The sequence below is a fragment of the Chinchilla lanigera genome, unplaced genomic scaffold (assembly GCF_000276665.1).
Source record: "Chinchilla lanigera isolate Chin_1 unplaced genomic scaffold, ChiLan1.0 scaffold00017, whole genome shotgun sequence".
In the NCBI taxonomy this organism is placed as follows: Eukaryota; Metazoa; Chordata; class Mammalia; order Rodentia; family Chinchillidae; genus Chinchilla; species Chinchilla lanigera.
Window position 1 is genome coordinate 28,943,264 of NW_004955418.1, and position 21,562 is coordinate 28,964,825.

General features: G+C 51.0%; 1 protein-coding gene across 1 annotated transcript in view; it reads right to left on the bottom strand.

Annotated features, from left to right (window-relative positions):
- The window catches only part of Rasgrf2 (Ras protein-specific guanine nucleotide-releasing factor 2), a 195,830-nt gene that overhangs the window by 12,598 nt on the left and 161,670 nt on the right, over window positions 1-21,562 (bottom strand). The window contains exons 19-24 of the mRNA XM_013512878.1: window positions 20,918-21,024; window positions 9,975-10,087; window positions 5,264-5,324; window positions 4,862-4,965; window positions 3,049-3,133; window positions 1,772-1,969 (exon numbers count right to left, since the gene is read on the bottom strand). Of these exons, the coding sequence (XP_013368332.1) occupies window positions 1,772-1,969; window positions 3,049-3,133; window positions 4,862-4,965; window positions 5,264-5,324; window positions 9,975-10,087; window positions 20,918-21,024 (668 nt within the window). The remainder of the gene's footprint in view (window positions 1-1,771; window positions 1,970-3,048; window positions 3,134-4,861; window positions 4,966-5,263; window positions 5,325-9,974; window positions 10,088-20,917; window positions 21,025-21,562) is intronic.

Genomic DNA, 21,562 nt, shown 5'->3' on the forward strand with positions numbered 1-21,562 from the left:
GAACTAAGTATTAATACATATAACAACTTGATGGTGCTCAAGAACATTATGCTGAGTTAATAATATAGCATGTGTGAGTGTTGTTTTTTTTTTTTTAAAGCGTGACACAGGAGATTCTTATAATAGAACTGTTCTATATTTTGACTTGGGCAGTGGTTGCCTCATTGATCAACCCATGTAACAAAAATACGTACACACAAACATACTCACACACTGACATACACATACATGGAGGACATAACAAGCTGGTGGACTGTGTCAATGTTCACTAATTTTCTTGTTGTGAGATTGTCTATAGTTAGTTACATAAGAGGTTGCTGTTGGGGGAAACTGGGTGTAGAGAATCTCTGTATCATTTCCTACAATGGCATGTATATGTGCAATCACCTCAAAGTAAGCTTTTAGAAACCTAAGAATATTTCTTTTTTGAAAACCTGAAGTTTTGGGGCTGGGGATTTAGCTCAGCGGCAAAAGCGCCTGCCTGGCAAGCGCAAGGTCGTGAGTTCAGTTCCCGGTACGAGGAAAAAAAAAAAAAAAAAAAAAAAAAAAAAAAAACCTGAAGTTTTAATTGCCAGATCCAAGTTTTGTTGACAATCAAAGGACTCGTGAGTTCTAAGGGCCAAAGTTAGGCTTTGAGAGCCCTGCATTTCACTAAGCAACAAGCAAGCACTGCTTGCTTTGTAGATGGAGAAGCTGCAGCTGTTCCCCCACTACAGGGAAAGGCTGGAGAGAGAATTGAAGAAAGGAGTCAGAAGTAATGAGCGTCTCTGAGAGATCACACCCTCAGAGGGGAATGAAGCCAGGCAGCCTTGAGCAAATGTTCTCTCACAGCAGGACACATTTCCCGTTCTTCTTCTGGCCTGGAGCCCTACATGCAGACACCCTGCAGAGGTTCCTCATCAATTTTCTGGACACAACAAGGCACAATGGAGAGACAGGGAAGGTTACCTCTTGCCCACTGGTACTAGTGGGGCTTGGAAGGGTCTAGGAAATCCCCCCAAGGCCCTTTGAGAGGGTAGGGGGATCTCATATTCACATACCCACCAGGGGTGGCTGTGACCCTTAGACCCACTGGACTAAGGAATGCCTAGGAGATTAGAAAAGCAGGCTCCTGGGTGTCTGGTGGGTCATGGAGCAGGGGCCTTGGGTCTTCCCTTCCTCTCTCATACTGTTCCTCTGCTGTGCTTCCTGGCTGCCATGAATTGAGCAGCTTTGTTCTGCCACACCCTTCCACCATGATGTCTCTGCCTTGGGGCCAGCTGACCATGGCATCCTCTGAAACTGTGAGCCCAGTTAAACCTCTCCTCCTTTAAACTATGTCAGGTATTGCGTCTCAGCAATGAGAAAGCTGACTAATACAGTGGCCAACAGACACGGAAACCTGTGGCAGAGATCAGTACAGCAGCAGAATCCAGGATCAGTACAGGAGCAGAATCCACGAGCGTGGCAGGGGGAAAGGTCAGCCCTGCTTTCTGGGTCCTACCACTGGGCACAGCTCCTGGTGGGCTGGGTGAACATGCACATACACATGTACTCCTATGTCCATGTGAAGCCAGAAAAAGACCACAGAAGGAAGCCAGAGTGCAGACAGGCACCCAGCAGCCCAGAGACGTCCCTACCCCAACCCAGAGGTGGCCTAAGGAGAAGATACAGGAAGAAGGGAGGTCTTGCTTTGGCACTGTGCTGCCCAGCTGAGCTAATTACTCCTGATTAGTAATATTCCTCTTGGCTCCCCCTCCCAGCAGCTGGTGGTATGGCACGCCGTGCTCACCTGCTTGGACACTTTGGCCCAGGTTTTCTTCAGCCTATAGATGGCACTTCTGTTTAAGGCTGAGGTGATCTCTAGCACGCCGTTGTAGTTGTGCAGGCATCGGCAAATGTCTGCCACTGCCACCCACTTCTCAATGGCGTTGGCGCGGGAGCTGACGTCAGCGTAGTTCATGATCTGGGAGGCCACCAGGTTACTCATCTGTGACAACCAAAGAGACCAGGAAGGCTGTGCAGGCGCCAAAGCAATGCAGCTAGACAAAACACGGGAATTAGCCACTAGTGGGAAAGCAGGGTGTCCGGTACTGTGGAGATTATAGTCTGTGTTTAGACATCAACTTTCTAAAGAGATTAAGATCTGTAATGACAGTAACTGTTCATTCTTTGACTGGGGGCAGCACTCTGCAATCCAGCTTATTGGGAGGAAAGCTGATTTTGCTAATGGGTACGCTTGATGCAGCAGTTATTGGCAATAATCATGGAGGAAATGGGATGGTTATTACCCAGCTCCCGAGGAAAGGCAATGCTTGGTAATCCAGGTGTCACTTCTTAGGGACACACACTTCTTGGTTCACAACAGTGTGTGGATCTACATTCTGGGAACCCCAGTTACCATGGAGAAGGAAAACACACTTATCCCTCAGGCAGGACAAACACTAAGCTGATCCGGTCTCCAGCCAGAGGCACTGAGCAAAGAGAGCACTTGCTTCCTCTTGTGATTTGTCCCCAGCAGCTAAGAGGACCCACTGCTAAGTCCTGTAATTCTCTTAGGGCCAGCATAAAATGCTCACGTCCTGCAATGTGGAAGGGACAGGGGAAGAACAGGATGTGAACAGAGGGATGGGGCCATGTGACCCTGTGTCATACACTGCAGGGACACTTTGCTCTTCGGTGATCTGCGATACAAAGCTCTCCCAGCACTTCCAAGTCAGCACCGTGAACACTGCTACAGCACCTGCCATGGAGCCATTCACTGAGCTCCGGTCACCTTCGCATGAATCAGGGATCATTTCGACTCCGGCTTGTTGGGCACAGAGGGGAGTTTTTCAGTCAGTGACCTGGATGAAGTTATTGCTAATCCTTACTGAGGATGTGCAGAACCAGCCTTTCGGGTGGTGGGAATAGAAAGACTGTGGGCTGCGGGGGAGATCTCAGTCTGTGCTCACTAGTGCATCAGTTCTGGGTAGAAGGCAGGTGTGGAGCTGCTTTCTTTTAGAGAAGGGTTCTTAAGAGCCCACACTCATCTACCCGAGCCCCGGCCGCAGGAGCCCCGGCACTCACGTCGTTGAAGTGCCGGCTGGTCTTCATGATGAATGGAGTCCTCTCACTCTTGTCCGGCTTCATCCATCCCTGCCCCAGAAACTCCCTGAAAGATCGAAGCACAACACAGACCCGTTAGGTCTGAGGTGGGCATGGCCATGGTCCATGCTGCCTGGGAGGCCACCTGCCACCTACCGCTCCAGACCCACTCTGGGGACTCCAGGGATGCCAGCACCCACCTCGCATGTGGAGCACCTGTCACTCCCCAGCTTTCTCCCCTATAAAATGTGTGGAACTTGTCCCAATCCAGGCTTCTCTGAAGTGGGAAACTTCTAAAGTGGGAAACCACCAACAGAAAAGAAGTAAGCCCAGTAGTAACTCAGAAAATAAGACTATTCCATGGATTCGCTTCTTTTAAATGTTAAACTCAGCACAGGGCCCCCCAAAACCCATCACAACCAGGAATGTTAATGGGGAGCGAAGCAGGTCCATCCACATTGCCCTGAGCTATCTGGACACAGTTCCCAGGGAGGACTTGGTTCTCCCCGGAGCTGGGATAGTGTCCACGGCCAGGGCCCAATGAACTCTCCATGTGACACTGTCACAGCACGGTCCTCTGACAGAGGTGGGCATGAGGGCTCAGGCTGGCCAGGGGTCATCTTCAGAACAGCGTCCTGGGTCAACACTCATTCCTAGCAGCTCACAGAGTCCCAACAGGTGAGGAAGTGACCATCCAGATGGAGTCAGTCTGCATGGGCATTTATAAAGAAGCAGCTTGGCCGGGCGTGGTGGCACACACCTGTAATCCCAGCACTCAGGAGGCTGAGGCAGGAGGATCGTTGCAAGTTTGAGACCAGCCTGGGCTACAAAGTGAGCTCAAGGCCAGCCTGAACTGCATAGTGAGACCCTGTCTCAAAAAGACAAAAAAATAAAATAAAGAAGCAGCTTGACGCAGGGTCACTGTGCTGCTCCTTCACACCCGCACGCTGCCAGTGTCCTTGTGCGAAGCCCTCCGGTCCTTGCTGTCGCTGCTCTGGTGTTTTGGTGTTGGACACAGAGCTGCCCAGGTCCACAGGTGGAAATAACGGGACACAGAGGAGCAGGGGCGTCCCGGGCAGGGACCTCACCGAGGGAACCAGCAAGGCTCCGGGTCGGCTGCTCTCCGTCTCTAGGAGCCCAAGCCCCTTCCTCACGTGCCAGGGCCAGTGGGCAGTGGCGAATGGCAGCCTCAACCACACCTCCCAGAATCAGGCTTTCCAACACGTATCTGGGAATGGACATTTTTCACAAGCTTTCGGCACCCTGATGCTTGAGATCCACTCTTGTTGGGGCTTGTGACCAGAAGGCCGGGGACAGGGTGATTCACACTCCATGGTAAGGAAAACAGACACATCTGAGAGTCTGCTGGTCGACACCCCCAACACAAACTGTAGCCACGGAGCATCCAAGTAGGGCAAAAACACTTAGGATTGGGACACACAGCTGAGCATGCTGGTGTACACTTGTAACTCCAAACACCCGGCGAGGCTGAGGCAGGACGATCACAAGTTTGAGCCTGGTCTGGGCACTTTAGCAACTTAGTGAGACCCTGATTCTAAATGAAAAATAAAGGGCTGCAGGTGACTCAGTGCAAAGGCCTTAGAGTCAATCCCCAGCACCGTACAAGATAACAATAATAAAGAAATAATAAAAAGATGCCTCTGCCTAGGCAGATGCACACACACATATGCACACACACATACACACACACGTCTGCCTTGGCAATACAATGGCAGTGTCCAGGGCAGCCATGGCAGCCAAGCCTGCAACGTGAGGGCCGCACTCACTCACTCACTCGTAGGGGATGCTTCTGAAGACGATGTGGTCCAGCAGCGTGATCTGCTCTGCCAGCTCCATGGCAGACAAGCTCTCGAAGCACTCGGCCTTCGGACAGTCAGTCTGCAACACAGGGCCCAGGGAGGTGGCTGTGCCAGCTGGGACCAGCCGCCCCTCCCTGCAGATCGGGAGGCAGAGAGCACATCAGTGGTGGCACAGAGCCTGTCCCTAGACTCCAGCCATGAAACGCAGTGCAGGAAGCTCAAAAACATCAAAGCCAACATTAATCACAGAGGTCCATTGCCAGGGCACAGCCTGAACGTGGTTCCCCAGACAGAGCCTGGTAGATGCACACAGGGTCACCGGGCATGACAGGTCACAGGGAATGTGAGACTGTGGGGTGCAGCAGCGCTGGGCTTACCGTCTGAATGATGTCCTCTAACTGCAGGTGGATGTCATCCTGATCCTCTTGGGACAGCGCCCTACAAAGAAGCCAAATAGCCTAGATCAGTGGTGGCGAACCTCCGGCACATGTGCCACAGCAGGCTGTTTGTTATCACTGAAAGCTCCAGAAGGTTCGCCATCACTGGCCAAGGTGTAGAAAAGAAAATTCTCACTTCTCAGGAAAGAGAATGTAGGGGCTTCCTTGGGTGTAAGGGAGTCTGGGGCTCAGGTCTGGGAGGAGCGAGGGTATAGATTGCAGTTGGGGCTGAACTAGGGCAGTGATCGATTATCAAAGAGCATGGAATAAAACAAGGGACCAGTAGAAGACTGAGTCTTGAACTTAGAGTTCAGAGCCACCTGTGTGTGTGTACTCAGAGCCAGCTGTAACAAAGCCACCTGTCAGTGGGAGGCTGAGCAGGTCGGGTGCACTGTCCTGCAGGCCACCTAGAACTTGAGTCCATGCAGCCCTGAGGATGTCCTGGCAGTGGTCACCCTCTCCCATTCCTTGCATGTCACCACTTCCAGGTCTAGGTAGACCAGAAGCCCAGAGCACTTCCTGCCTGATAAAGCTCCCTCTGCTGGCTGTTTGAGTAACCCACATACACAGTGTTGGTCAGCTTTGAGTTTTCTGGATAAATGATAAATGAAAAAATAGATAATATATAATAAATAATATGTTAATAAATTAACACTTAGGATACCAGCTTCAAAATGGGAGGGTATTTTCTGTCTAACAGAAGTTCAAAGTCCAGGAGAACCATAATGAGGGGGCATCCAATTTTATACTTTGCCCTTTGGGCCAGCAGTGTGTGTGTGTGTGTGTGTGTGTGTGTGTGTGTACTAGAGCTTGAACTCAGGGTCTTCATGCTGAGCTACATCTCCAGCCCTTTTTTATTTTTATTTCAAGACAAGGTCTTGCTAATTGCCCAGGCTAGGTTCAAATTTGAGATCTTAGCCTCCCAGGATGCTGGGATTACAGGCATATGTGACTATGGACCAAGTACTTTAGGTTTACCCAAAGTTATAAGCAAATATTAAAACATGCAAACAGTCCAAACCAGACAGCCATTCTGTTCTGGAGGTCAAAATTCTAATATGGGTCAGCCAAGCTGTACTCCTGAGCCCAGAGAGAAGGCTTGTCCTTTGCCTCTGAAGTTTTCAGAGGATGCCTGCATTTGGAGACCTGGGGCCTCTTCGGGGAAAGGTAGTTTTAAAAGAAGTAATGAAAGTGGGTGTGGTGATCCCCGGCACTCTGGAAGGCTGAGTCAGGAGGACTACAATCTCAAACCCAGCCTGGGAAATGCAGTAACTGAGAAAGACCCTGTCTCAAAATAAAAAAGTAAAAAGGGCAAGGATGCATCCAGTATGAAGGCCATCCAATCCTCACAAAAAGGAGAAAAAGGAAGAGGAGGAGGAAGAGGAGGAAGAAGTGGTACAGATGTGTGTTATGGTTTGTGTCTGGATGAACCCCCAAAGCCTCATGCAGTCATGGGGTTGGCTTCTAGAGTTTATGATTGATTCATGGGTGTGAGTGCTACACCTGCCCTGGGGCAGACAGTTTGCATATGTAAGGGAGAGAAAGAGGCTGCTTGCCACCACTCCTCCCTTTTGCTCTTGCTGCTTTTGCTGTCTTCCACTGCCATGAACTGTTGCCCTCTGTCGTGAGCCACTGTGCCTTGGAACTAGCCAAGTATGGACTGAAATCTCTACAAACTGTGAGCTAAATAAACCTTTCCTTCCCTAATTTCGGGCATTGGCTATTTTGCCTCAGCAACGAGAGAAAAGTAACCAAGACATTGTGATTCTCTGTTGTGCTAAGCACTGCAACAAGCACGATCCTCAAACACAGGTCCACAGTGAGCACTGGCTGTCTTTCCAGCCCATGCCGGGCATGTGTGGGTCTCACACAGAGCTCAGGACCTGGACAATCGCTTCCAGGCAGGACCCTGGTCTCCATCTCTGCAGAAGGATGCTGACCTGCCCGCACAGGCTGCAGTCCAGTGTGGTCTCCCTGTTCCAGCACCCCACTCACCTGTTGATCACGCACCATGTCACTGGGTTAAAGGGGGCGCTCCCGTGCGGTAAGGAGCACAGCAAGTTGAACTCTGCGCTCCCGTCAAAGCCTACTTGCTTCTGCTTCCGTACAAGGGCTCCCTGCAAGCCGCACAGTGGGGCCCTGCCAAGGGGGTTCTCAGCCTTCCTATGACAGTCTGGGTCCAGAGGGAAGATCTGGGCTACTTCCCTTGGAAAGCAATGCCTAGGAGGTGAGTCCGCCCTCCTGAAGTTGCTCCCGCACCTGTCTGCCTCATCCTCGGGGTGCACACTGGGCTGGCATCTCCTGTCTTCTCAGGGCTTTGGGGTTTTGGAGCTTGGGGTGACCTTCATGTGACCTGAGCCCACCACCGCTGACCCCCAAGGAAGTGAAGCACTTTAACTCTAGCCGTATTAGGTATCTACAAAAATTCTCTACGCGGGTAGATTTTGGAGACAGCTAGCTGGACAACTTTGGAGAGATGGCATTTTAGAGACGGGAAGTCTCAAGCAGAGGATTTTTAGCACAAAGCAGGTGACAATGTATGTTCACCAGTAAGATCAGTGCCTGAGAGGCTGAGGCAGGCTGCTCACCACAGCCAGCTTCTCCTTTAACCTGTTAATGCGATGTATGCTTAAGCCCAGGTTTGCTACTTACATCACAGGGGCCTAAGACGGGAGGCACAAAGCTCCTGTGTCAGGTGACATTAACTACCTGAGGAGTCACGTGTAGGAAATGGAGGCGCCTTGAGGCCACAATGTTAAGTGAAATAAATCAGACACATGAGCTTCAATATTACATGATTTCTCTTATATGAAAAAGTTTAAATAAAAAGGAAAGGGAATGACAGATCATAGGAAACAGGGAGACAGATCTTTTGCAAATGGAAAGGAGACTGAGAGATGGAGAGGGAGGGTTAGAGGATGCAAGAAGAATGAAGGTGTGCTGCGCCTGCGCACCAACTCCCCACGATGCACGAAATCATGCACTATAGACACAGACTGACACAAAATTCAAAGACCAGCAACTGTATGATGGTATGTCATCCTCTCACATGGCGGCACCTGTGCTCACCAGGTGGCAGGTTCACAAGTACCCCTTCACAGCTGGCACCTTCTAGCCCTAGTCCAGCCCTGTGGAGGACAGATTTGCTCCTCCCCGCCTGGCTCCTCGGGGTTGTGGCAAGTACACCAGGGTCTCCCCTGTCCTTCATCTATAAGCTGTGCAATCAGTTTCATAACTGTGCAGTTGCAATGAGACACCAAATAAAGTTCAAAAGGAATGGGATTACCTATCTATGAAGGAAGGTCCTCCTTCAGGGATACAGGGTTGTCTAACAAGACAGTCAAAGAGCTGCCCCCCAACCTGAAGTTGGTCTTCTCTCTGCATGGGCAGCAGAAAAGCTGAGTGTGGCCAAGATCTTCCTTGGTGGCTTTGGACCATAGCAGCTCAGTGACTGAAACTCTTTCCTAAGTTATCTCAGGGCTTCTAGTTCTCCTCCCAGTAATCGCTGTCCTGCAAGTGCTGACTATGCTTCAGGTGCTGTGCTGACCTCCACACTGCAACAGGGCATGTGGTCATCACAACAACCTCGTGAGGTAGATACCACCAACCCCACTGTACAGATGAGAGACTGAGGCTCAGGCTGGCAAAGAAACCTGGCAGCTCAGAGTGGCTGAGCCGAGACTTAGGCCCATGACATTCTGCAAGAGTCAGAATCAGGTCTGCTCAGTGTGGCCCTCCACGGCTGTCTGTCTACTGTAATGGTTGATGCATTGTGTCAGCTTGAGAAGTTTAGAAACTTAACTGAATAACTTAGGAGTTCTATGTCTTAGGGTATAGAGGGCGGTCCTGTAGGGCAGCTGTTTACACCCTAGGACGTTATGATGATTGATTCACTGTGTCAACTTCAGAAGTTTAGAAGTTTAACTAAGCAACTCAGTAGGGGGCCAAGGTCCTCACTTTGTAAACATCCTCATTCTGTGAAAGAGGAGGGCACAGAGATGGTGTTAATGCTGCACCCACCCCTAGGGCAGGTAGTCTGCTTACAATATAAGGGAGGAAAATAGGCTTGTCCCCTCTCCTTGTGCTCTTGCTGCTTTTGCTGTCTTCTGCTGTCTTGAACTGTTGCCCCTCACCATGCCACCCTGCCTTGGAGCCAGCCCATTACGGACCGAAACCACCACAAACTGTGAGCTAAAAAAACCTTTCCTTCCCTAATTTTGGGTGTTGGGTAGTTTGTCTCAGCAATGAGAGAAGTAACTACCACATCTATGAAATGTCCACTCCCAGGAGCTTTATGTTTCTGTATGCTGGCTCATTAAAACGGGGTCACTCGGCAAACAGCATTGGCACACTTGAAGCCCAATGGGTAACAGAGATACGAGTGGTAAACAAGCTTCATTCTAAGCACAAATCCCAGGTGGCTGCTTTCTGCGGTCACCTCTTGGTGCAGACGGAAGTCTCCCAGGGTGGATCAGTAGGGCCTGGCAGAGAGTCTCACTGCACCAGCCAATCCTCACTCCTTTCCCGGCCTGGATGCCCGCATGTCCCTGACAGCTACCTAGTCAAATGTGCCTAAGGTACAAAACTCCACGAGGATGCGGGTCACCAGCCTGGATGCTGGGAGTGACAACTAAATCCAGATGGCCCTCACCTCAGGATGTTCGCCGTGGCTTTCCTCTCCTGGGGAAGCAGGTCTGGGTCTCGTAAAACTTCTTCTAGCAGGTTTAGCACATTCATCTTTAGCTCATTGTTGAGTTCAAAATCCTACAAAAGAGAACGAATCTTTTAAAGATGTTACATTCTAAAGGCTTCACTCTGTGAATGTGACACCATTCCTCATGGTGAGTTCTCTGGAAGGTGGATGCAGGGAGTAATGTGTGGACACTAGAGCCCCACACCCAGCCTGGGACCCTGAGTGAAAAGCTGGGATAGCCTGGCTCCTAGCATTTCTGGCTGCATCCCCAGGTGATGACAATGTGCAGGTTGAGATTTTCTGCTTTTGGGATGACATTTGGCAGGGTCCTTACCGGACAACACAAGATCCCAGCCAGCACTCCCAGCCTCTTCTCTCCCCATAGTCTCCCAGCATGTGCGCACACAAGTACACACACACACACACACACACACACACACACAAGCACACTGTCCCAGACTTAACAACTTCCTCAGTTCCCCAGGGAAATGTACTTCCCTGGCCTGGAACCCTATGTCTCCTCCCCACAGACAAGGAGTGATCAAAAGTACAAAGAATGTTTACATTTTTGAAAATGACTGCACTAAAATACACACTGCCACAAACTCCTCTCAAAGTCTCCTCCCCTGCTTGCTTTGAGCACATTTATCCCAGGGTTCCTGCCGCTTTTCACAGCAGCCCTGGAAGTCCTCTTCTCTGAGTGTCTTTAGTTGCACTGTACTGAGTCCATTGAAAACATTTCCCTTTCCTGGTCCTTTTGACATGGGGGAGAGTTGGAAGTTGCATGGTGCCAGATCCACAGAATAAAGTAGAGTAGGACGCTGTGTGAGCTCCCCGTCCCTTGGATGGTGCTCAGCTGCAGCATTAACCGTATTGTTTTTATCACACTTGTAGAGACACTAAGGAGAGATGACTTTAGAGTGGCTTCAGAAAGTGACCAGGACAATGGATAAGTGTGTTCAAAGCAAGGTGGGGTGCTCTAAGCGGGGGTTCATGAGAGCATTTCCCTCATGCTTCTATGGAACATGCAACTTGCTCCTATCCGAATTTACAGCAGGGCCAATAGAATTGCCTGGTCTTCCAGGCAATTGTTAGGGAGAGTATGGCAAACATCATCTGAACCAAGGAATAGGCTAGACCAACATCATGCAACCACAAATGCAGAGCTCTCAAAGGTGGAACCTCACTCCTTCCCGTTCCCGCCCCAAATGCATAACCTCAATCAGATTTCCAGGAAGCAGTGACCTGTACACTCCGAAAATGTGAATGCCTTGAAAGACAAAGAAAAACTGAGGAACTGTCCCAGTTGAAAGAACACCACCGGACAGCAGGCAAATGCAGTATATGAAGCTGGATTCACCCAGGGCCTGGGAGGAAATGCTATGAGAAGCCCTCACTGTGACAGCGGCCAGCAGGGACTTGGGACTCTGCCCTAGGAGAGAGCATCATGCAGCTCTGAGCTTTCGGGTCTGCTCGCTTCCCTGCTTGTTGGAGACCACTACAAAGTGGCTCTGAGCAGGATTTAATATTAACCAATTGGCTTTCCGTGTTTACCTGCAAGTTGTCCAAAGCTTAGGCACCTTGTCTAGGGATGGGCCGTGGACTCATAGTAAGTAAACCTCTGTGAGTCACTGGCTACCCTGAGGCTTGTATTGGACTGTGAAGCCTCAAAGGACAAGATAAGGCCACAGCTGAGGACGTCTGGCTCCAACCCAAATTAACTACAAGAAGACTGCACCTGCACTCCTGAGGTGAAGGCCTTCCTGGAGATATAACATAGTTCTCCTAAATTAACATAATGTATTACTTGGAGAAGTTCTTAAAGGGTTTCCTAAGTCCTGCCCAGATTCCCATGTTTTCTTGAGTATCCCCCTCCTTTGTAAAGCAAATAAGTACGGGCTGCCCAGAAAAGTCTTTGTCTAAACCCAGAGAATATCGAAGCTGTAAGAGAGTTAGATCCTCCCGGACCCCTGAAATCATTTCCACTGTCTCATTTATTTAAGCCTTCACCGCCCACTCACTTGGGAGATCGCGGGCCTGATCAGCCTGCAATAACTAAGGGTTATTTAACCCGATACCTGCTGACCACACAAGAGTGGGTCCTGCCCCTAGCGGGGGTGTGGTGAGTGTAAGCACATCCCAAAGAGCCATTCCAGCTGTGCACTAGAGAACTGCATTTTATTTTGGCAGTTTTCTCTTGATCGATTTGAAATTTTTCAAGGTAAAATGTTATGGGCAAAGAATCAAAAGGCAGAGTGTGGCTCTTGCCCTCCTTCATTAAATACATCCTTACAAAGCATCTCTAGGGACCGTCAGGCATCCAGAGCTTCCATCCAGCCCACAAGCAAGGGTCTTCCCGACAGCCCAGCGCCAACATACAAGGGCACAGGTGTTTATCTCCACCCATGCGCATGCATGATGACCACCGCGATGCATTTGATCATGATGGTCACATTACTGTATTCCTGACTTCTGAATTCTTATCATTATATTTTAACCTTAAGCAATTTTGAACCATTGATATTCTGAATTCTTTTAAATGGTTGCCGAGAACCCTGCTCTGTGCAATGCATCAGATAAGAAACAGCGTAATTTTACTCTATCTCATCAGCGAGGGGCAGGAGGGCCTTAACTTCACAAGTTATAGATGACACAACTTTGAGTGGAGAATTTTCACCACCAGTTTGATGACAAATTGCACCCTAATTCTCAATACTTCACTTATGCTGTGTGACAAAAGCACCCTTTCTTGGGATTAGGTAGGAGACGTGGGGCACCGGGGGAGGGGCAACACAAAAGTGAACAGCTCTTCTCCATCCTAGCCCTTCAGATGATGTGTGTCTTAGTCACTTTCTTCTCACTGGGACACAACACCCCACACCCCCACTTTAAGGGAGGGGAGATTTATGGGGCTCACATTTCAGTCCATCATAGGTGGCTACACAGCAGGAGGTGTGGCAGAAGACAGCTGCTCACTGCATGGCGAACAGGAAGCAGGGAGGGAAGGGAGGAGCTGCGGAGGAGATGGACTCTTCCGGGCCTCACCCCAGTGACCAGACCGCGCCTCCCAACAGCAAGCCAGCTGTACAGCCCCAACCCAACCACGTTCCACCTCACCTCTGAGGGCGCGAGGCTTCGGGGGCTCCAGACAGAACCTGTGACCGCATGTGTTCCTGAAATTTCACCTGTTTATTGTCTAACAGCTTCCTGACTCTCAAGTCCATGCAAGAAGACAGTCATCTTTTGCTGCTGCTCTCCCCCACCCCTGCCCCACTTCAAGGTGTTAATGATTGCCCCTCCCCAGCTCTGTCCGCACTACCGAAGGGGCACTTGGCCTGTAGGAGTCTGTTTCCTTAATGAGTATTTGGTACACCGACTCCTGGGGTATTTCCCTCGCATCTCTAACGATGCACATAATCTGAGGATCACAGACCACATGATTAGTGTGAAGGACCTCGGGCCCCTGTCCGGGCCTTGCTGAGGGTAATTAGTGCTTTAATCCACAAGCATCGCTGGGCACCTGCTGGGTCCCATCCTGGGCTTCCTGGAGGTGCAGGGGAGGCTTCTGGGGGAAGTAGGGAAGGTTCTGTTTAGCAAAACAGGGCACCTTATTATCCTGAGCTCCAGGAAGACTGCATGGGGAGGCCCTCTGCAGGACTTGGTGATGTCTGTCAGCTGCTGACACAAGGCAGAGTCTGACAGTGGGAGATCCGCAAGTTCTTTGCGTGGGTGGGAAGTGACCTTCTGGGTGTGGCTACGACTCCTCCTCAAGGTTACTCAGTGGCAAACAAGGTTACCCAGCGCCCAGCACCGCAGGGACCCTCTGCACACCTGGTCCACTCGGGCCAGCGGTGGTGACCAGGGGGGTGGAGATTAGATGTGCAAGGGAACAGTGTGCAGGGACGGGGACACTCGTCTGCCCTCCAGCTCCTGTCTCCCGTGTCCCAGACTGCCTCAAGATCAAATGTGGATTATAATTCCACAGGTCTGGAGGGGGACTGGAACCCTGTGTCTACAGTGGGCTATTCTCGTGGTCCAGGGACCATGTTCTGAGCAGTAAGGCTTACACCACTTTTTTATAAGTCACACAATAAACCCTCAAAAAAATCCTGAACCCTCTGATAAATACAGATAAAACTGGGCACAGTCTAACTATACAGTGAATGTTAAATAAAAAGTTTCATTACACTGAGGCACACTGGGAGAATACCCCTTAGAATCCTTGCCCTCAATTTGAACACACCCATCCCATCATCCTCGCCACTTTCTGCAGCAGCTCTGGAGTCTTCTTTCCTGAATGTTTTTATGAAGTGGGATAAAAAATACAGTGAATGCTGCTGCCCAGCACCCCCAACAGGAAGGCAGGTTTATAACAGCATGACGCTGTGTGCTCACCATCTTATGCATAGGACCTGGCACCCTGAGACTTCTAGGTCTCCTTCCAAGCCAAAATGACCAGGAAAGGGAAATGTTTTGAGTGGATTCCAAACATCAAGGCCAGGACAGGGAACTCAAGACCCTCAGGAAAGGGGACATGCAGAGCTGCTTCAGCAAGAGGCAAGAACTAGGGATACCTGTGTTCCAAGTGAGAGGAGGATTTTGAGGGGGACTCATGACAATGTGTCTTTTCCTGTAAATAAAGATTTAAAAATTTTAAGTATCATTTTTCAATCACACCTTGTATAGCTGCTTCTTAACAGCAAAAAAAAAAAAATCTGAGGCCAGAAAAGACATTTGCCCTGTTGGCTGCACGGGTAATCTGTGCGCTGAACGTCCTACTGAATCCTCTGTAATTGTCTGCATGCTAAGTAGGGCTCATTTCTCCAGCCTCCGCGGTGGTGCCAGGAGACGCCCAGCAGGTGGCACTGTGAGTCTGGCCGCAGAGGCGCAGCCCCGCGCGGAGACACCCAGGCCTGGTGAAGTCACCTCTGCAAGGGGTGAACCCGGCTGCTTTCCTGTCCCTGGAGCGAGGCTGAGGACAGAGAACAGCAAAAGAAAGCTCAGAGGTCCGAGGGTGGCACAGTCTGGGACGATTTCCCACCTGGCCCCAGAGCTTGAATCTGGGCGATCGGTGAGACGTGGCCACACAACATGGGAGGAATCCCCAAGGCAATAAATGGACTATCCAGCAGCTGTAGACCGCTCCCGGCCGGCCGCTAGCTCTCGGGACAGCAGGGTCACGGGTCCAGGGGCACGCGGCCAGGGGCCCTCGGCCCTGGGGTCCCAGATCAAAACGCAGCTTGGGACACAGAATTAGGAGGGTGGCCTTCTCAGTATCCAAGGGAGGTTACCGACCGAGAGGGAAAGGAAAGTGGATGCACAGCGGAGTGGAGCAAATCCACACAAATAATTTGTGAATTGGGAGCAAAGGGCTCGTAAAGAACGGGCTGAGACGTGATAGATTCCAGATAGGAAGCAGCTTTAACTTTCCAAAAAATGAAAAGCACGCTACAGTGCTGGGTCTTCTTTGACTCCACAAAACAAAGGATGGAAACTGTGGTGCAGATTTAAATCAGATTCAAGCCATTTTGTGAACTGGGAATTGAGGCAAAGATGGCAGTGGTGTCTCAAGAGATGTTCAAATCAGCCACCACGGGTGGGGGACAGACACCTCTGGAGTCTGGGGGTGACACCACGCCTCTCACCCAGTGTGGCTTTCTGCTCTGTGGAGGAGGGGAACTGTCCACAGCTTCAGCCCTGAAACTCCATCCCAGGGGAGATGGTGCCAGCTAAGGGTGAACAGGAGACCCACGGCACAGCTGCCTCCCGTCACCTCTGGCTGCCTGTGTCCCCATCACACCTGAGGGGCAGGGGCTCTGGGCCAGGGCTTCCCACTGCAGAGGCCAAAGGGCAGGGTCCCACTGCTCTTCCCACAGCCTACACACACAGATACTGTAAGCACTTCCTTGTTCACACTTTGAACAAGAACATCCCAGTTGGAAAACATAGGGAAGAGCGCTAAACTTGGTATTAAATCCCACAGGCAACACTGGAGAAGCTCTACACTGTCTAAACATGCGCAGCATTTACCAGTCCTGCATTTTGCAATGCACTCTTGAAACTACAAAGAGAAGCAGGGTAAGCAGGGACTGCACCCCATCGTCCAAGAGCTCCTGTTTCAGGCAGTAAAACTCCAGACACAATTCTCCTCCACATTTGGTAAGCATAGTACCTTGATCCTGGCCAACCTGCAAATAATTGTTGAATGAGTGGGAAAAAGTACATGGGAAGATACTGACTTTGGGCTAAGTAGTAAAGGAGATTCATAAAAATATTGACTCAGCTATACCTCTTCCAGGGATCTTCCCCATCAAGCTAGTGACATCATATTACAGTGATCCATGCATGCCCAAGTTTATAGCAGCACAGTTCCTAATGAGTAAGCCTTGGAAGCAGCCTGCATGCCCATCTACAGGTGAACAGACAAAGAAAAGGTGGCATTTATGCACCATGGAGTACTACTGTGCCATGAAAAAGGATAAACTCGAGTCATGTGTGAGAAAGTGGATGCACCTTGAGACCATAGTGCTGAGAAATGAACCAGAACACACAAGCTAAAATATTGCATGATTTCTCTTATATGAGAAACCCAAATATAAATAATTTTGACAGCAGAATAAAGGAGAGAAGTAGGAGTCAGGGAGGTGGACTCTGGGAGCCGGGAAGCGCATCTTGGTGAGGGGAATGGGTGGGGGCGTGGCACAAATGTGACTGAGGTGCAGTATGGGGAGTCCTGACTCTCCAGCACAAACAGAACCATTCTGTATCCCAAACGCACAACACAAATCGAAGAACAGAAAGGACAAGTGGTGGCGAGCTACCTCCTTCTTAGACGGGTGGCTCGGGAAATCAGTTGGACAGATGTGGAGTAGGAGGCTATGAGGAGGAGGCACCATGCGGAAGATTTGTTAGAACAAAAATAACTGGGCAGAGGCGAGTGGCAAGGAGTGACAGCAATTTGGAAAACACCACCCCGACAACCTTCTAGGCCAGCAGCTCTGAGGCGCGACTGCGCTGGGACACCTCGCAGGGCTGGGCCTGCGGCTGTGCTCGGGAATGTAATCTGAAAGGCAGCCGCAGCCCGAATCCGGAGAGAGCCAGCTGCTCACCCGCGTGTCTCCAGGGGACCCGGGGTCAGCGCTTGTGTCAGAACAGAGGGGCTTTGTCCAGAGGCTCTGTTTTCTGTTTGGTTTCCAGACAGGTGGTTTGTGTTCGAGGTTCGCTGCTTTCAAGACAGCCCTGAAGACTGGAAGGAAAAGAAAGGTCCGGCAGAGCCTGCTTCAATCCTGCTGTCCATGCTCTTACTGACCAAGCCACCCGTGCCTGAGCCATCTGTGGGGTCCACTGTGAAGAGCAAAGGCGGGGGGGTGCACTGGAGGAGACAGGGGGTGACAGGAATGGGGTGGCACCTTTGACATTAACCCTGGAGAGGCTCTGTGCAGACTGGGCCACAGGACGGGGACTCTGCAAGCAGGGCAGGGAGGGGATGTGACCAAAGCAAGGCAAACCAGCTAGTACAGACTGAGGCAATTCCAACGTGGCCCTGCCACTCAGCAAGGGCAGTGATGCCCGCAGGCAGGTGTCCAGGGGCGCCCCAGGTGCACAAGGACCACGGGAGCGGGGTACGCGAGGAGCAGGAAGGGTCCCCAGGCGCTGCCTCAGCCCTGGCCGAGCTGCGAACCCACAGGAGGGCGGCGACCCTGTGGGTGCTCTTGGGGGCCTCTCCGTGGACAAGATCTGTAGGAAGCAAGCAGCCCGCTGAGTGTACAGGGAAACTGAGCTCATGCCTCGGAAGCCAGCGGAAACGCAGGTCAGTCCCGTGAAGACCCTGGCGTCCTAAATGCTGCCATCTGCCCACCCTGGCTTCCCGGGCGCTGTGGCGGAGGTCCCACACGGAGGAAGGACAGCTGGAAAGCTCGGGGTGTCCATTGCCCCCCCACGGCTGGGACGCAGCACCCAGCACTCAGAACTCAGCAGAGGGGAGGTAGATGCTGGCTCACACTTCTGCTCCACGGACAGGCGGTGCCAGGCCAGAGGGCAGGGTGGAGGGTCAGGCAGAGAAGAGCTGCTCGCTTCATGGCAGACCGGAAGCAGAGAGGAAGGGCGGAGCCGGGGAGCTAGAGCCCTCTAGGCCACGCCCACTGCGACCGCCCCTTCCCATCAGCCCCCCCAACCGGAAGTCAGCTGTAGCCCACATCCAATCCTCTCGCACAAGCTCTGCGCCTGCGCACACGAGGCTTTGTGGGACACGTAGACATAAACCGCAGGGACCAGAGAGGGTAAGGTGATGGGAACGTTTTTAACACCAAAGCCTGGCAGCAGCGGAAACCACCTTCCCAGGTGCCCGTGTCACAACTCACAGATCCCCCTGGCGGGCTGGAGCTTGCCCGGTGGGACCACGGACCCGCCGGCCCGCTCAGGTGACAGGATTCATCTCCCCCGAAACCCAGCGTCCAGCTGTGGGGACAGTGCCGAGGTCGCATGTCACCGCCTGAGGCTGCCCTGTACTGGCAGAGCAGCCGCCGGATGGAAAAGTACCCGGGGCAGGTGGGCAGCTTGAGCTAGCAGCCGCCACAGCCACCGGAGAGGTGGCCGAGCCGCCTGTGCAGGAGCGGGCGTCTCCCACGTCTCATTTCCCCGCCCACGCCGAAGCTCGGGTGCTCAGCTTGTCCTGGCTTAGCCTCCGCTTCAGATGTGGAACAAAGCAGACATCTGAACCCGGAGCTCCACTGCAACGCCAGATTCTGTGCTTTGCTAAGCAATGCCAGGAATTTAAAAACAAAAGAGAGGCGCCTGACAACTGTCAAAATAACAAACAGAAGCAAACTATACAAACTCGAATGTGGGCCCCTCTGATCCCTGAGACCCTCAAGCATCCGAAGGAGAGGCCGTCACGCCAGCCTTCGCCTCCCACCTCCCAGGTCGTCACAGGGACAACGTTCCACTTCACCTCTGCCCTGGCTGCAGGCTCCAAGCCCAGGCGAGTTCCCAGCAAGGCACCCCATTCCTAACTGTGCGTGGTTTACAGCTGGCTGCTAAGGCTGTGACCAGCTGTTGCCCTTGACTATTTAAAAACCTTCAGTTTTTCAGGTATGTTGCTACTTTCTAAGGGATAAGTAAGCCACAGCTGCCTGGACAGTGTGCGGTTTAGAGGATAAAATGTATATAAAACCCTCTTACAATGGGACAAGGGCACACACATATCAGAGATAAAGTACAATAACAAATTGGAGGAAGTGACTAGAAGTTGGAGATAAAGTGTTTAAATTTTAAAAACATCACAAAGTCCAAGAGTGACATGTGAACTGCGCTGGATTCACTTTCCCTTCGGTGAGGCACAGAGGCTCAAAAGCAGCCCGCTGAGATTACAAGACCGCTGTCCCCAAGCCTGGATAGTCCGGGATTTTAACGACATAGGACTCGTTTTATTTATTTATTTATAGTGGAATTTTTACACCTTTTATTTAGCATGTTATCTTGACTGCTTTTCTTAAAAAAGAAAGACTCTTTGTCGGCTTACTATTGTTAGTGAGGCCCCAACCCTCCCTTCAGAAGTCCTATTGCCACAGGTGTCTGCAGTGTGGTCTGCATGGTGACTCTTTCTGGCTGTCCAGACGCAGGACTGCACAGCCTTGGGACTGCTCCAAGGACACGCGCAGGCTCCAGCTCTCTCTTACAGTGTGACCCTCACCCGCCTCCCACAGTGCTCCATCACATGCCTGGACCCTGAGGAGCCCCGTCCTCCACCCCAAACTCTCCTCAAGCCCAGGGGCGCTGCAGGTGCGGCCACAGGTAGGCAAAGCATTGGGTGTGCCTGGAGCCAGCCAGGTAAAGTGGGAGCTGGCTTTGTTATGCAAAAGGGCTGTAAATTCTACCAAGGTGAGTTGCAAACCTAAAAAGTGATTCGCAGTTATGGGAAATGTTTAAAGTTTTTAACAAATCTTATTACAGTACAGTCACACTGCCAAGAGCAATGGGATAGGTGTGTTCACAGTGTGGGGGAGGATTTGAGGATTTTAAGGGGGGATTAATGGCAATGTGTCTTTTAACTGTAATAAGTTTTAAAAATTTAAACATTCCCTGTATCTTATGGTCGCCCTTCATTAGTCAGCCATTTATGGCAATTTCTGTCAACATGATGCTGTGTCCTCACCACCTTATTCACCAAAACTGGCACCTTGTGACTTTCGACTCTTCCCCAGAGTCAAAATGACCAGGAAAGGTCAATGTTTTGAATCCATTTAGGACATCGAGGCAGCCGGGACAGCACAACTGAAGACTCTCGGGAAAGAGGACTTCAGAGCCGCGGCAGGAAGTGGCAAGGATGATGGGAGGAGTGTGTTCAAAGCCAGGGGCAAGGCTTTGAGGGGGGTTCATGGCAATGTGCCTTTCACTCTAAGAAATTGTTTTTAAAATTAACATGCATCATGTTTTTTGGTCACACCAACAAGTGGGCATATTGCCAATGTGACACAATTGGAAAACAGTACTGAGAACCAAGACACCAAAAGACACAAGGCAAAGCATGTCCTGAATAGGCCAAGAAAATACTCCCAGAGTAGAGGCCAAGTGCTCACGGTTCCCTCCGCTGCAGCGGCGGCCCCGGGGCAGGGCTGTGCTGACGGACACAACCCCGGGGCAGACGCTGGCAGGGTGGCACAGGTGGCAGCAGAGGGACCTGCCTTGCCCATCGTGTCCTTTGCAGACGTGAACCTTGGGTGCTGGCCAGGCACGGGCTGCCTTCAGCGCTATGCTGCCTCATCTCTTCCCCACCTGTTTTTAATTCCAAACTTGCAGATGTTCGCTGCCAAGAACCAAGAGGTGTTTTGCACATGTAGTGACTTAAAAAGTTACTTCAAACATAAAGTCCTCAAGCGGCGTTGCTGCCGCTCCTGAATTACCTGTGCGTGCTTTGAGACCCAGTGGCGGAGGACGTTCAGGACCCGATTGGTGGCTGTCCTGCGTATGATGAACTCTTTGTCACACATTCTCTCTGTGTTGTTGAATCCTGAGGAGGAAAGGAAGCACAGGGATGGTCAGAGCCAGAGGCACTCCCCAGACAAGGTCACTTACTGGGGGCCTTTGGCCATGGAACTTGCAGGGGGTGCTAAAGACAGGAGCCCCGCCCGCCTGCTGTTCTCAGCAGTGAGTTACAGAGCACTGCAGGAATAATGTGGATATTCAAGGGAAGCTACAGCCACGCTAACGATGCCTCTGTTTCCACCTTTCTTGCTCACAATGCAAAGCCAACAAGAAGGTTTAGCAAAATATGTGAGCAAGCATTAATTTAGACTTGTGCCCAAGCCATTATATAATAATTTGAGTATCTGCAGGTGGATGAGTTCATATCTAGACTTGTACATGATATCAGTACTTTACTGCACATCCCTATGGGAAGCAGAATAGCACAGTGTTTAAGGACACATGTGTCAAAAGTGCTAAAATAGCAGATTTCAAATGTTTTCTCCACAAAAATCTAAGTATATAAGGTGCTAGGTTTATTAATTAGATTTAATCATTTCATAATGACTATATATATATATATA